We start from the raw sequence: 14,194 nt of genomic DNA, 5'->3' as shown, positions 1-14,194 counted from the left end.
AATACAACAGCAGAACCCTCTGAAGCGGGGCGCCTCGCTGAGAGATGGCAAGCCGCCCTCCTCAGCGAGGCACCCGCAGACCAGGAGTAGGCCGTCCAGCGGGCCAGGGCCGTTGCCGAGGATCTCGAAAGATTTTCCTCGGGCGATGGAACCCTGGCAGCCTAGCCCCGGGCACCAACATCAACAACCGTTGGACAAATAAAGTTTATTCGTATCCTATCCTATCCTCTGCTACGCTTCCCTTCCCTTGGAATCCATTCCGTAACTCTTAATGACCATCGGTTATCTTCCCTCCTCGTTACGTGTCCTGCCCATGCCCCATTTCTTTTTCTTAATTTCAACTAAGATATCATTAACTCGCGTTTGTTCCCTCACCCAATCTGCTCTTTTCTTATCCCTTCACGTTACACCTATCAGTCTTCTTTCCATAGCTCGTTGCGTCGTGTAGCCGTGTAGTGTCTAGCAACCAAGCGCTATTACATGTGCGTAGTGCATGTTACCAGAACTCATCACAATAAAATCATTCTTGTTAATGTTCCCTGCATGGCTCCGTTATGCAATTCCCGCCTTCTGCGAAATTCACCGCAGGTATATAAGATGCTGCGAAGAGGGATCTCTACAAGAGTGTCATGGTGCGTGGCCTTTCTGGTCGTTTCAAGTATTCCTAAAGGAGCGTTTTGCACAGAGGATATCAGGACATCATGCCAGGAGCGAGACGTTCTTCCCAGGTAATGCACAATGAATCTCCGTTAGCCAATAAAGTTACGACAATGTTTAAGTGAGATCAAATGCGCTGTCCGGGACCGCATAGTCGAATATCAAACATTTCACTTTTTTGTATAGCAGTACACAAATAGAGACGTTTGCGCATTGCCTTCCTGTGAATGTGCCAATGTCCAAGTAGAGGAACTGAATAATAATAAAGAATGTGTAAAAAATATTTGATATTCGTCCCAGATATAATAAATGCGCTTGCGCCCCGGTGGTAAACAAAGCCATTGTGCCTTCCTAAGATGGGAATTTACAAATCCGGGAGAGATAGTTAGAATTAGTTAATTTTTATTCGTTATGGTCCTAGACTTCCGAATGTATAACGATAAGCATTGGTCGCCTTGTTGTTCATCATCAGTGGATGCTTTTGTGAATTCACTAGGTGATAACCTTGATTTTATTCGTCTTTGAAATTTACCAAACATCGTGCAAAGTAAAAAAAAAATTTAATTTAATAAGCAACTGCAAGCAACTTGACAATGTGCGCTTACTGAATTTATTACTTTGATACAATTCGTTGAATCACTTAAGTATCAATTGTTGCTTCGCTTGCGTCCATATCAGTCTAATAGCGCCCTAATTATCATTCTTGTTTCCGCCGCCTCCCGAGCAGGAACATCGTGAATGAGGTTCGAGAATACGCCCCAGTCATACATTCCATCATCAATGAGGTTGTGCATGGCTCTGAGAGAAACAAGACCTACGAAGAGCTGGCATTTTTTGTCGACACCTATCGTACAAGGTTCACTGGTACAAATGCATTAGAGAGAAGCATAAACTACATGGTCAAGTTGCTCAAGCGTCGCCGCCTCGACAATGTGCACACGGAGCCAGTGAGAGTACCGCATTGGGTTAGAGGATCTGAAGAGGCTTGGATGATGTCGCCGCAGTTGAAGAAGCTGCCCGTTTTAGGACTCGGATACAGTGCGCCCACGCCTCGTCGCGGTATTACTGCACCAGTCCTAGTCGTAGACTCGTTCGAAGAACTGCGCAAAAATCGCCAAAAGGTACGTTTTCAATCAACTGGCGGCTAAGCCAATTCTAATTTCCGAACATACGTACGCAACTATACCAAATATGGCGTGAACAAAAGACTGTTATCCTCGCCTTCGCTGCTGTGCACTACCCCATGACGGCTCCTTTTTGTGCTCGCACTGCATGGAGTATGCCCAGCTTACTCTCGAGGTTGTGTAACGACGAACGCTTTTCTGTAGTTTCATAGAGCAAGTGCACCGTAAATTGCCTGGAAACAGTAGAAGCGCGCAGGGCGTATGGTGAAACCAGACGATATGTTTTTGAAGGTATCCATCGCGAAGGCTGCCAACCTTTTTACTAAAGTAAATGCGCGAGTGAGCAACTTTACCTTAACATACTTTACGATATTGACTTCCGGTAATCAGACTTTTGTATCTGTTAAAGAGCGATGAAGGTAAATGAAATGTAAATGTAAATCAAATGTGGCACTCTCCCTAAAGAACTGCAGTTTCGCACAGAAGGTGATGCATCGATTGCAATAGCAAATTAGTGAATAGCTACACGAAGTAAGGATAGTGGTAGTAGTGATCGTGCAAACTTGTAAACATTCGCTGGCTAACTAGATTAGCAATGACAGATTATGTAAGCGTGACTGAACGAGGACGTATAGGGAGAAACACACAGGACAGCGCTGTCTTTTTGTGTCTGGTTCTTTCTACGTCTACCTTCAGTCGTGCTTACATATTTCATCATGGATTCAAACCAACTAGGTTGCCAACATGGTCTAACTAAATTAAAAAGCACGGTGTTGCGCGCACACAGGTAAACATGAAGACACTTCGGTCGATGAACGCGGAAACTTGCGGTCAGAATGCTGGACTGAGAAATCGCGGCAGCAGCAAGTGAATTCACCATCGTGCATCTCTTGCCTCAACGCGTACGAAACGTCGAAATCACAGCGCATACATTGCTACCGACACTACGCGCACTCTGGAAATATTGCAGATCGCTTCGAAGACCGGGGCCGCGGGAGCGCGCACTTTGGCCGCGTCGCAGACCGCTTTCAAGACACATGAGCGCCGGCAACGCAACCCTACGGCGTCCGCCAAAGGCGTCTACTCCGGCGTACGCTATTCGCGTGCCCAACCAAATATTTTTTTCTAGGTGGCGTTGGCCCAACGCCGTAGTAGACGCCGCAAGTGTATCCACTCGGTACGGAGTGGCGGACGAGGGAATCGAGTCACCCTAGCAGCCGCCGGAGAAGAACGCCCACCTCCATCGCCTGATCCCGGTGCCTCCTGCTTCCAGCCCGCGTTCCTCGTTCGCGCACGCGCGATTGAAGCGCGTTCGTTGGCTCACCCTCATGCACTTTCACTCGCGCATACAGCATAGGAAGCGCGGAGACGGTTTTAGCGCCCTTTTACTTTATACGGAACATCACGGTGACGGCGACAGCAGAAATGTGCCTTGAGTGTCGATATAATCGCTATCGCAATAATATTTCTTTTTGAAGGCGGTTCTGTACATCACTGCAGCAAGAACATCACACTTCTGCGTTGCTTGCGTAAATGTACCAGTTCTGTCTAACTGTGCGTTAATCAGCTATGCGGTCTTCAAATCAATATTCGGAAGCACTAGTGCGGCATGCAACATGCCGCATAAAATATTGATATGGCCTTTTGTATATCATAAAAAAAACCCTGGCTAGCCTTTCCTGGAACTGCATATATCCAATGAAACGACTATTGTGTGAGTAGAAAAAGAGTGCTTACGTAGTTGGCTTTAAACACAGGAGGGAGAGGAGGTGTCGCCCCCCGCTAGGCGACACCTCCTCTCCCTCTACGTCCAGAGGAGCACATCTGGTGGAGCGAACGGTGACGGCAGCGGCGTCGACGGCGACGCCATCTGTTGGAGCGCGGCTGCGGCGTTGCTAGGCAACGGCGGCTCAAGGTCGTTCGTCAGCCACGGAATACGGCGCGACATGGTTCGCTGCCTGGCGTAGTAAAGCTTTCGCTTTAAAAGTCCGTAAGGGCGCCCCACCAACCCCCGCCCGAGTGCCATCTGCTACCTAAGAACGGTAGCGACTGCTGAGTCCGTTGTTCCGTGCATGGCCGCGGCGTGCAGCCTCGTCAAAGTAGAACTAGGGCTGGGACTAGGGTGCCAGTTTGTTTTAACGCTTGAACAAAAGCTCGTCTGCGTCTAAATTAGAAAGAAATCGCAGCTTTTTTACGTACTTATTTATGAAAAAGCTTCGCTAATTGGGGTTGAATGTAAGCTCATTTCGTTAATTTGGGTCGATGACTACATCGAACCTGATAGGTACTTGCTGGGTAACTGAAATTTCTCCGTTAGATCGGGAACTTCGTAATGTCGGGTTTCGCTAACTGGAGCTTTAACTGTACCCTGCATTATGCAGTACACGACTGAGCTTGGCAGCCTTTCTTTGGCTTACAGAATTCAAGTAAATATATTACCAAAAAGACAACAGGCTGGGGCGACGTTGCATAATAATGACCCAATTTCCAGCGACGCCGTTTCTTGAGCAGCTGCATTAAATGTTTCAGATAGCGCATTTATTTATTTCGAATTTATTTAACTGTTTATTTAATTTATTTATTTATTACGTACCTGTCACCTAGTGGGCATTACAGTTCGAGGTCAATAGAGAAGGTCAACACATATGGAAGTTCAGCATCAATACTGTACGGTATGCGGCACATTGTACAATTACAGTAGGCGAATAATATGAAGGTACAGCGTTCATTCATTCATTATTTCAGAGTCATCATCATTCATGATCATCATAAGCATCATAAGCCTATGTATATCCACTGTAGGACTGTCCGTGCGATCTGCAATTACCCCTTTCTTGCACTAGCTGACACCAACTTGCGCCTGAAAATTTCTAAATTTCATCACCCCACTTAGTACAGACACAAACACAAAACCACAGAAAGAAAACAAGGTATAAAAAGCTTCAGGCACATATTAAAGAAATTTTTCGCAGATGTCGTTGTTCAACCACATGCATCCTACTTTGTGCGTCCATCAGTAATAACGTTCCCACCAATTTCCTTCAATTTGTCTAGGCTTCTTTGTTGGTTCCACCAGTACTGCTAGCTCAAGTCTACGACACTAATAAAGCACCCACAATGCACTGGAGTGCTAGTATAAGTAATTTTCTGCAAATGACATGGTTAACCCGCGTAATTAGATGTTTACTTACATAACGAAATAAGCTGTCTCACTTTTATCAAAGCATAATCAAGGTAACTCGTTTAAATCACAAAGGACACCGGAGGAACCTCATGAAACGCAACAAGATGTGGAGAAAAGAGGCATTTCGCAATTATCTATGAATTGAATAATTATTCCGAAACGTTAAGCTTTCATCACATAATAATTACACCATATACCCGATTCCCACCAATTATAAACATGGTGCGGCATAGGGTTCTCTGGACACATTGGGAAACATTGCGAATAAAACCGTATCAGGCTTTCAAGGACGCACAGGTGGTTTTTTTTAAAAAGCTGTAATAAATTCCCGAGAACTCGCAGAAATGTAACACACGACACAACTGTATTATGTTTTTGCCGATTTTAATAGTTTTGCTTCGTAGGCAGTCATACTACTCTCAATACAGCGGCCCAAATTTTGCGGTGACCTTAAAGCCTGCTGCTTACAACGCGCCGTGGTGCTTGCGTGCATATATTACTGCAAAGGCCGCAACTGACCCACGGGCTCTGAACGTTGCCCACTCGTAACATTCACCTTACTCTTACTAAATGTGAACCGCGTGCTGTTTATTTACTTCGTGCCTTGCGGAACGCATTATATAGGAAGAAAACGTTGCTTGAGTGGTAATTTTCAATGCTCCCAATTAGGTCAAGGACATTAAATTTTTTCCACACGTTAGAATTATAATACCCCACATATCTTCCATATGTGAACCTGGTATAATTTACATTTGCTTCAGCAAACAGGGAAAGGTTACGGATAAAAACCGTAAAGCGCATTCCATGTTTCGGCTATAGATCTTATTTGCAAGGCCCATATAAGTAAAGTTCTTTAAATTTTGCCCACCCATTTTCCATGAGACTACCCCTATTCTCTTGAAATATCAACTTTGGCGAACGTTGACTTCTTTGATGACTTTGGGCCAAAAATCCTACGCCATTAGTAAAGTACGCTCGTACATGCAGTGTTCTAGAAATGTAATCAACATACACAATTTCAACTTACGTCGCAGATGACTGGCAACCTGGTTTTCATTTAGAAGATACATGAGCAACATACTTTGTTTAGTTCACCAAGGAGACAGGGCAAATCAACTATGGCTCTCTTGTGATGCGTGCAGATAGGGAGCTTACGAATATTCTAGAAATAGTATTGCAGTTAGAATTGTTAGGACACTTGACGCACTGCCCAGCAATTATTTAATATTTAACCGTTATGTCGCTGGTTATATTCCACTGCTTGTGTGCGACTGGGTGAGAGACGAACAGAAAGAAGCATTTATTAATGCAATAGAAAGTTCAATGTCCGTGTGTGCGTTTCTGAGTGTGTTCGCACAGTTTGTATTCGTACTTCTTTTTTTCTTTTACGGAGAAAAATGCATAAATTACGTGCTCAGATCGCAAAATGTAAAATTAAAATGTAAAGTAAAACGCAAATCGCAAACGTGTGCTTGCAATCGCACTCTTGATGAAGGCCGGTCCATGGCCGAAACGTCAGTGAAGTCCTGTTATTTTTCTACGTGCTCCTATGCTTTGAACTATTTCTGTGCCATATCCTGTGATGCAATGCTTCAAAAATACACGTATGTGTGTGTGTGTGTGACAGCCGCTGTGGTGCTTCCGGCGAGGCGCCTGGATGAGGTGAATCGTTTCGTTCCTCAAAAGGTAGAGCAACACGCTTTCGCGCATGGCAATCTCTCTCGGAAGAACGAAGTCGGCGACTCAACCAGTGGGTGCATGCTATGGCTTATGCACCAATTGGTGAGCGCAGCTTCTAATAATGGTCATAACATATCATCACCAGTAACAGACACATCGCAGGAGAAGTTGTTAATCATTGTAGCATCGCCAGTCGTCTAGAATGGATGATACCCCAATATTTTCGAAGCCACCTATGTAACTTAGAAACTTCAAGTTTTCCTTATACATCGTCCGTAGCATGTCGCACATTCTCTTCAAGTATAGTTGCCTCCACTTTCGGTTCCCAAAGGGGTGCGGTAAAACATTGCAAGTGCTTCATGTGACATCTTTGAAGAGGTAATATACGCGCGCATAGCCATTTTTGATTAGCCCGCAATTACCGGACATGATCCTGGACATGCTGTTCATTATCATATAAATGTAAGCTTGGTGAATGGGCAACTTCTTTCATCACGCCGTCATCAAGCGTTTTCGAACGGTTCTGGTCGCCTAACAGCTTCACTGTAAAACGTGAGCATGAAGCCATAGGGAAAATGCTAAAATGCCAGCGCTTGCGCAAGAATGCACGGGTTGGGATGGGGTACAGTGGCAGCATATTATATACGCCCTTGAGCACACTCTGCATATATGAACACCCAAATTAAATGAGTGAACAAATAAAACACTATCTGCTTTCGAATACCATATGAGGCAACTAACTTATACTGGTTCTGCAAGTTTACCAAATGGTATTCAAATGGCGTTATGACTTGCGTGCCATGAAAGGAATAATATGTTATTTTTAGGTAAGACGTCTTTAGGGAAGACGGAAACGAAAGTTTGCTTGTAAACGTTGACAATCCTTACTATCTTGCAAGCACCTATGAATTGCACATGTGCTTTTTCATGAAAAAGTTCAATTTACTCCGTTACGCGGAGCAATCAAGACTGTGCAATAAGTGCAATGAAACGTTGACTCGATATCGCATGTTCGTCGCGTTCGCAGTCATCCGTGTCTCATCACGAACCTCCTAATTCATATGCCAACTGTCCCATCGAACACAGATACGCCATGGGCGTGCGAATAACGCATTCTTTCACTTTACAGGTAGTTGGCAAGATTCTTGTCTTCAACCAAAAGTTCGTTTCCTACAGTGCGTCGGCAAGGTACAGGAAGCAAGGTCCAGCCGAAGCGGCGAAAGCTGGTGCTGTCGCCGTCCTAGTACGCTCGGTGACGCCATTGTCCATAGCGTCTCCGCACACAGGGTTCACGCAGTTTACCGAGAAAAGTAATCGCGTACCAGCCGCAAGCATAACGGTTGAAGACGCCGAGTTGTTGAAACGGCTGCAGAACCGAGGTAAGGCCGCGGGCACTCCTGCACCGTTTTCCGGTCTGAGCGACTTTCCTTGCACATAACGCTTACACAGAAAAGGGATCTATCATTCTAAATATATGTATTGCCTAACAAAGTTGTTCATTATATTAATCTTTTTACCGCCTGGTTCCCGTTGCAGAAAGCAACTCATAGAACGAAACAGTCACAACATAGCCTTCGAAATGCATAAAGCATTGAATAAATTATTAATAGGAAAAATATTTTCAAGCATTTTACTGAGGTCACGGATCAGTAAGCAATTGTAGGCGATAGCAAAAAAACAAAACAAAAAAAAAACGCAGCCCTCATTTCGTGCGCAGCCAGAGACCAGAAGCACATCGTCTTCTTTCTCATAGTATTAACAATAGTGGGAGACAAATCGTGCCAATCTCTTATCGGTCGTTCAAAAAAAGAATAAGAAGCTGCGAAAGACGTCATCCTTAAGATAAATGGCATGAATTTTCAGCTCATAATCTCGTCCTTGCGACAGATAAGTGGCTGGCTTAAAATGCAATCCTGTATGTTCGGCTTGATGCTATCGAAACTTGGAAAACATTTTTTAGTGCCAGAACACGAGCGTCATTTTAAACATAAACTTGTCAGATGCCTTGATTTAGTTAGGGTTTCTAAATTGTTCAGATATGTCGACACTGATTCAACTCTTTTTAATGTGCACGCATATGCTACAGTGAATAAACTTCTCTGTGTCATACTTTTGAATGTTTTAATAAAGCCCTTATTCCACTAACACTGACGGTTGGTTTGCTCGCCGAAATAGCACTGCGGTGTTCAGTCATACAGCTTGAGTTTTCTGACCAACACGCTTGTTGCACTTATGAGCGCTTGCTACCGCACAACTCCGCTCATTCGAAGGTTGTTGAAAAGGGCATCGCTAACATGTGCCTTGAAAATGCTTTAAAAAAGTCGTGCTATCACAAGGTTTCCATAAGGCTGAAGAAACAATCAGAACGGTTGTGTAAAGCAGGGCTTACGGAGTGCTTGCAAGTTGCTCTAGCAGAGGGCTTGGTGAAAAGATGTCGTCTAGTATATAGCACTTGGACATAGCAAATGAACAGGCGCAAAACAAACTAAGTAAAGCGGTTGTGCCCTACATTTACAGGACGGCACACTGTCTTAAAAATTGCTTAGGTGTCCGAACACAAGGGCTGCTTTTTAAGCTCCAAAAACAGTTAGGAGAGCTGTGTCAGTTCACAGACCCGTGACGAAAATCTGCGGTTGCTGTACGCAGTGGTGAGAAGGACGCAGAGTTGTAGAGCTGCCGTTGTCCTGCGGTAAGTGCATAGGACAAACAAGACGACGAGTTAATGATCGAATAAGAGAGCATCCTTTAAGCGTGAAGAATTACAATGACCGTGATCTGTTTGATGAATGTCACGAATGTAGCTGCCCTCGTTTTTTTGCTGATTGTGTGGTTGTGGCCGGACACAGAGGTAAAGAGGTGCGGGAAATTTATTGAGGCACAAGCTATCAATCGTAATGGTGAAATCTGCGTGAGTACTGAATCTATATATCCGCTAGATAAAGAAATAGCCGGTCTGGAAAAGATTGTTTCACATATTGATCACGCGTGGTGCTGCTGTGCATGGCGTGCAAAGGTGGTGTTTTGATGCGAAGGCATCAGACGACCCATTGAGCGTTAATGCCGGCTTCTGTTGCCTCCCCCCCTTCCCTCCCGCCAAGCGAAAAACGGCACCTAAACTCCCATTAGCTGCGATGCGACGTCACGAGCGCGCCTTGACGGAACGGAGCGAGTGAAAGGAAAGATGTGCTGAATCCATAGTGTGCCAGGTGTTGCGTGAGGCGAGACTTAGGGGAGACGGCATCGCCGCGACCCCAGGGAATCGTCGCTCTCACTAGATTGTGTTATCCGCGCGTTCCTGTCCGCGCGAGCTCTCGCCTGCTTTCTAACTGCGCCTTAGTAAGGCCAAATCAAAACGCGTCAAGTCAACGGCTCCTAGATAGCAGGCCTGTGGACTCTGCTTGATGACATCATGCTACTTGGACCGGGAATTTCCATTGCTAAGACCGACGGGATGAAATGCGTCAAGATTTAAGTCACTGTGGCTTAGGCCCACACAATGAAACGTTCCTTTCCTCCGAGCGCTTCCTAACCTTACCTCAGGCCTCCTTACAGCGAAGGACCGATGGAGTAAGCAAGCGTACTCTGAAAGCTCCTTTCGCCCGTCCTCACGTAAGGAGCGGTTGCCGCATGCCTGGGTTCGATATGATCTCTTCAAAGCTTTACGCGAACACCATTATTCTTTACAAAAATTGGCAGTGATTTAGCTGGGTTATGCCAGGATATACGTAGCGAAAGCTAAGGAATAGCATGGTTAGCCTTGGTTAACCTTCATTGCAAGTACAGGTTAGTCTGGTTGTCTAGCTATGTTGCGGCGTTTAGCCAATCGTTCGGCGCGCTGTTCGTCTGTTTCCTGGGCGATTCGTTTCCTCTTCATCTCGTTCCGATGTCGATTCCAAGCCTCCTCCAGCTTATCAGAATTGTCGCCGTCCATACTTCCGCCTCAACTGTGGTTGCGGCGCACGCGAGCTCTCCTTTTCAATCCTCCGACATGTTATCAGGCATGCGGAGCAACTGGCGAAGCGAGCAGAGGCGAGTGCAACGACGAGAAACGCGGAGTGACGTCTTACCAAACGGCAGCGGCGGATAGGCGCGGCGTTGAGCCGCCGCGGAACACCTGTGGCTCGGTGCTACGAGTGGCCCATGCGCAGTAGTGACTAGGGAGCGAGAGAGAGAGAGAGAAATATCCGCGGCGAGGCACGCGTTGTGATGTCATGTGCCTCCTCGGAGCAACGCCACGGCGAAATCGCAATTTCGCGGCCAGTAAAGCTCTCGCTTTAAAAATGCTGTATCGTCATATAATTTTTAATTTGAAGAGCTAATATAGCGATGCGTGGATGCTTTCTTCTAGTTTGGTTTACGAAACGTAAAGAAAGTACCACATTACAGTGCAGAACTTGATGTGCTGCAGCAACGCCTAGCAAGGCCTAGCAACGCTTTCATGCCACACGCGTGACTGAAACGAACATATCTTGCAAGACGTAGCGTGCTCGCGCTTCTACGCAGGCGAGCGACGGCGCGCATGCGCAAGCAAATGTCACGTGGCTAAGCGTTTAGGTGAAGCACTCGTTCAGTGCCAGGAGTGGCGTGAGTACGCATGCAGGTAGCTTCGGAGCTATCTTACGCTGAGGAAGCACCTAGGAGGCCTTCACGGAAGGCCCCTCAGTAAGGATGCTTTCAGAGTGACATAAGGTGGCCTCACCGCAATGAAGGCTTCCTTAATGAGGTAAGGAACACTTAATTTATCGGCCCTTTCACAAGAGCGCCCCTATTACATTCTACAGCAGTCGGGGACGTAGCATGTCGTCACATATCAAAGTGCACCGGCCTTTCGCTATCTAGGAGGCGTCGACCGAGCGCCTCATCGCGCTCGCATGCCCGCGAGGAGTTCCTAACTTGAAGGACGGCTGAGTGGCGCTCATGGTGAAGTGCTTATGTGTCCTAAGTTTTTCCTGGGAATAAGTTTGTCGATGTTAGCATAGGTGTTGTCCACGTCTTGCTTCCGTCCTCGTCTGCTGGCGCTAAAAATATTTTCCATGTTAAAATGAAAATATATAAGCATGCCATTTTCGGAGCAATATACCTTACGTGAATGTTTTATTCTCGGATTTCAGCGGCGGTCTTCCACGCTCGGCCTCTTCTGTGCTTTTTTTCTCGCTGCAAAACTAAACATCTATGCTATGTACAAATGACAAGCCGGACAGTCCTTGTCTCTAATAACTTGTGAGTTTGTTAACGAGCCATGCACAGTATGTGTTTCGGGAAATCCTCCCATAATGGATTGTGCTACCCCCGCGGATGAAATATAAGTGTTCTTTAAGGTCTCTTGCTAAGAGCCTCAAGTTTCATCGTAATAACCCCACATCCATTACTGCTTTTTTTAAATATGAGAGATACACTAATGGTAGCTTGAACCAGCTGTGAAAAAGGCAATGAAATATTGATATTTTGTCGCGTTGTCAAGTATGGACGTTATCGATAACGCCATAATCGTTATCGTACGAGCTCTTCCTTGTAAAGGTCACGTGAAAGCGATTGTTGACCTAAAAAAGAAGCTTTAGCTTAGAAGCTTCAATTTCAGTACATAGTAGTGGAGAAGTTGATTTCTCGGCAATCAATGCCGGGATACTAATTAGGATCGGTGCATTTATAATAAAAGTGTAGTGGTGATGTGTGTCACAGACAAAGGAAGAGTGGTCGAGCAAAGGACACAGCAACAAAAATCGATTTACTCAAACGCATGCATGCTTATATAGAAGGGGTGACAATAGTATCACCAGTGGCAGTGATGACCAAACCAAAATCAAATATACAACATATCTCCTTCCTTACAAGAACAGAGGTTGGATGAGTAGTATAGTGAGTTAGCAAGTTAGTGTATCTACACCAATGTCTATGTACAGTAACAACAACGTGTTTGTGCTGTAGACATATCTATACACAAATACAAAAAAGAAAAAAAAAAACTCCTTTCAAATTCACATCAATGTAATACTCGCGAGAAGTCTGACAGGCTCTTATTCACAGCAGCACAACGTCGCTGCCTACACTTGGTAGTCAACCCATCTGGAGGTCGTCTACTTCTTGGTGGCTCTACTCTACTTTGCGGCGGTGCTGCTTTAGGAGAACTACTGGCGACTGGAATCAGTTCGGGCTCACTGCAAGTGACAGGTGGCATGGGCGACTGGTTTGCAGTAGCAGCAGCTGAAGTTCAAGCGTGGTCACTTCCGGAATACGTCCTTCACTTGAGGACGGAGAGAAGCCTTCCTAAGCTCTAAAGCCCTTTCGCCCTATGTAAAAAGGCCAGCAAAGCTTCGTGGCATTTTTGACAACTTCAAGGCATCCCACGTTTTGCCGTCAATGCGGAAAGAGGACGGTCGCTTCTTGGTGATCACTTTTCTTTGGCAACTGAATTTCAGGTGGCCTTTAAAGGCAATTCTAGATTTCTTTTCTTACTCTGACGAGGCAGTCAACATCCACTCTGGTTTCTCTTGCGGCCCTCCGAGCCTCCGTGTATTATTTGCTATACTGCTATTTTTGCTTCACCCGCTCATGTAAATGGCGGAGCTGCGAACTAGGGCCAGGAAAGAGTACGGCAGACGGGTGGCTGACCACATCCCGTCGAGTTCTTGGCAACCGTCTGGACAGGAGCTACGCTTGGCCACTTGCAGTTGTGGTGTGCGGCGTGCAACGGCAAACGTCCAAGTATTCCGTTACCGCCTGGCGCAAAGGCTGCTGCTCGAGTGTAGCCACTTGAACGAAGCCTTTAAGAGCTCTGTTAAACCACTTGACTGTTCGCCTGCGGGTAGTACACGGACAAATGTCTCAAGCGGATACCGCAGTCTTGCAGGAGAGCTTCGAATTCTCTAGTTGAAAAATGTGGTCCGCTATTGAAGACAATTTCAACCGTGTAGCCATCGCGCGCGAACACAGACGCCAGGAAACTTCTTACTGGGAGGGTTGTGGTATTGATGCAGAAGTATACTTCGGCCCACTTAGAATAGTAATCGACAAGCGTGGTTGGATATCTGCAATTGTGCGGCGCTCCCCCAGATGGGCCGACAATGTCCATGCCCAGCTTAAGCCACGGTTTGTCTGAAAAGGGGACCAAATGCAATGGTGCAGCCGTTACCTTAGTGCTTTTGTACGCTGCTTGGTATATCCATCACTAGCTCGATTTGCCGGTTCATGGCCAGCCACCAATACATTTCTCGCAGCCACGCTTTTGTCCGCACCATTCCTGGATGAGCCTCGTGAGCTGCGGCAATTACCTTAAGCATAAGTGAGGTGGCAACCACAAGCCGTTTGCCACGCAAGGTCAAGTTGTCTACTACTAAAAGTTCGTTCGTCGGGTACTTTGAAGGGCTGAAGTTCATCCCGCAAGGATTTGTGAGCTGGCCGCGACGACTGCATATAGGCCTTGCTGTGTTGCAGGGCAATGCTTTTCCACCGGGCCTCTTCAAACTGTTGTCTGGTAATGCAAGAAGGGAGTTCGAGAACTGATGCCACTTAGTTTAACAAGGTTTTCTTCCTTGCCAAGATGACACGGGGA

The 14,194-nt window shown here is 46.0% G+C and overlaps 1 protein-coding gene across 1 annotated transcript in view; it reads left to right on the top strand.

Annotated features, from left to right (window-relative positions):
- The first annotated feature begins 1,482 nt into the window (after positions 1-1,482).
- LOC142574383 (carboxypeptidase Q-like) overlaps positions 1,483-14,194 on the top strand; it is a 29,264-nt gene continuing 16,552 nt past the window's right edge. The window contains exons 1-2 of the mRNA XM_075683479.1: positions 1,483-1,778; positions 7,775-8,024. Of these exons, the coding sequence (XP_075539594.1) occupies positions 1,554-1,778; positions 7,775-8,024 (475 nt within the window). The 5' untranslated portion in view covers positions 1,483-1,553. The remainder of the gene's footprint in view (positions 1,779-7,774; positions 8,025-14,194) is intronic.

Source organism: Dermacentor variabilis, chromosome 3 (assembly GCF_050947875.1).
Source record: "Dermacentor variabilis isolate Ectoservices chromosome 3, ASM5094787v1, whole genome shotgun sequence".
NCBI classification, from domain to species: domain Eukaryota; kingdom Metazoa; phylum Arthropoda; class Arachnida; order Ixodida; family Ixodidae; genus Dermacentor; species Dermacentor variabilis.
This window is presented reverse-complemented; position numbering and strand designations above follow the sequence as displayed.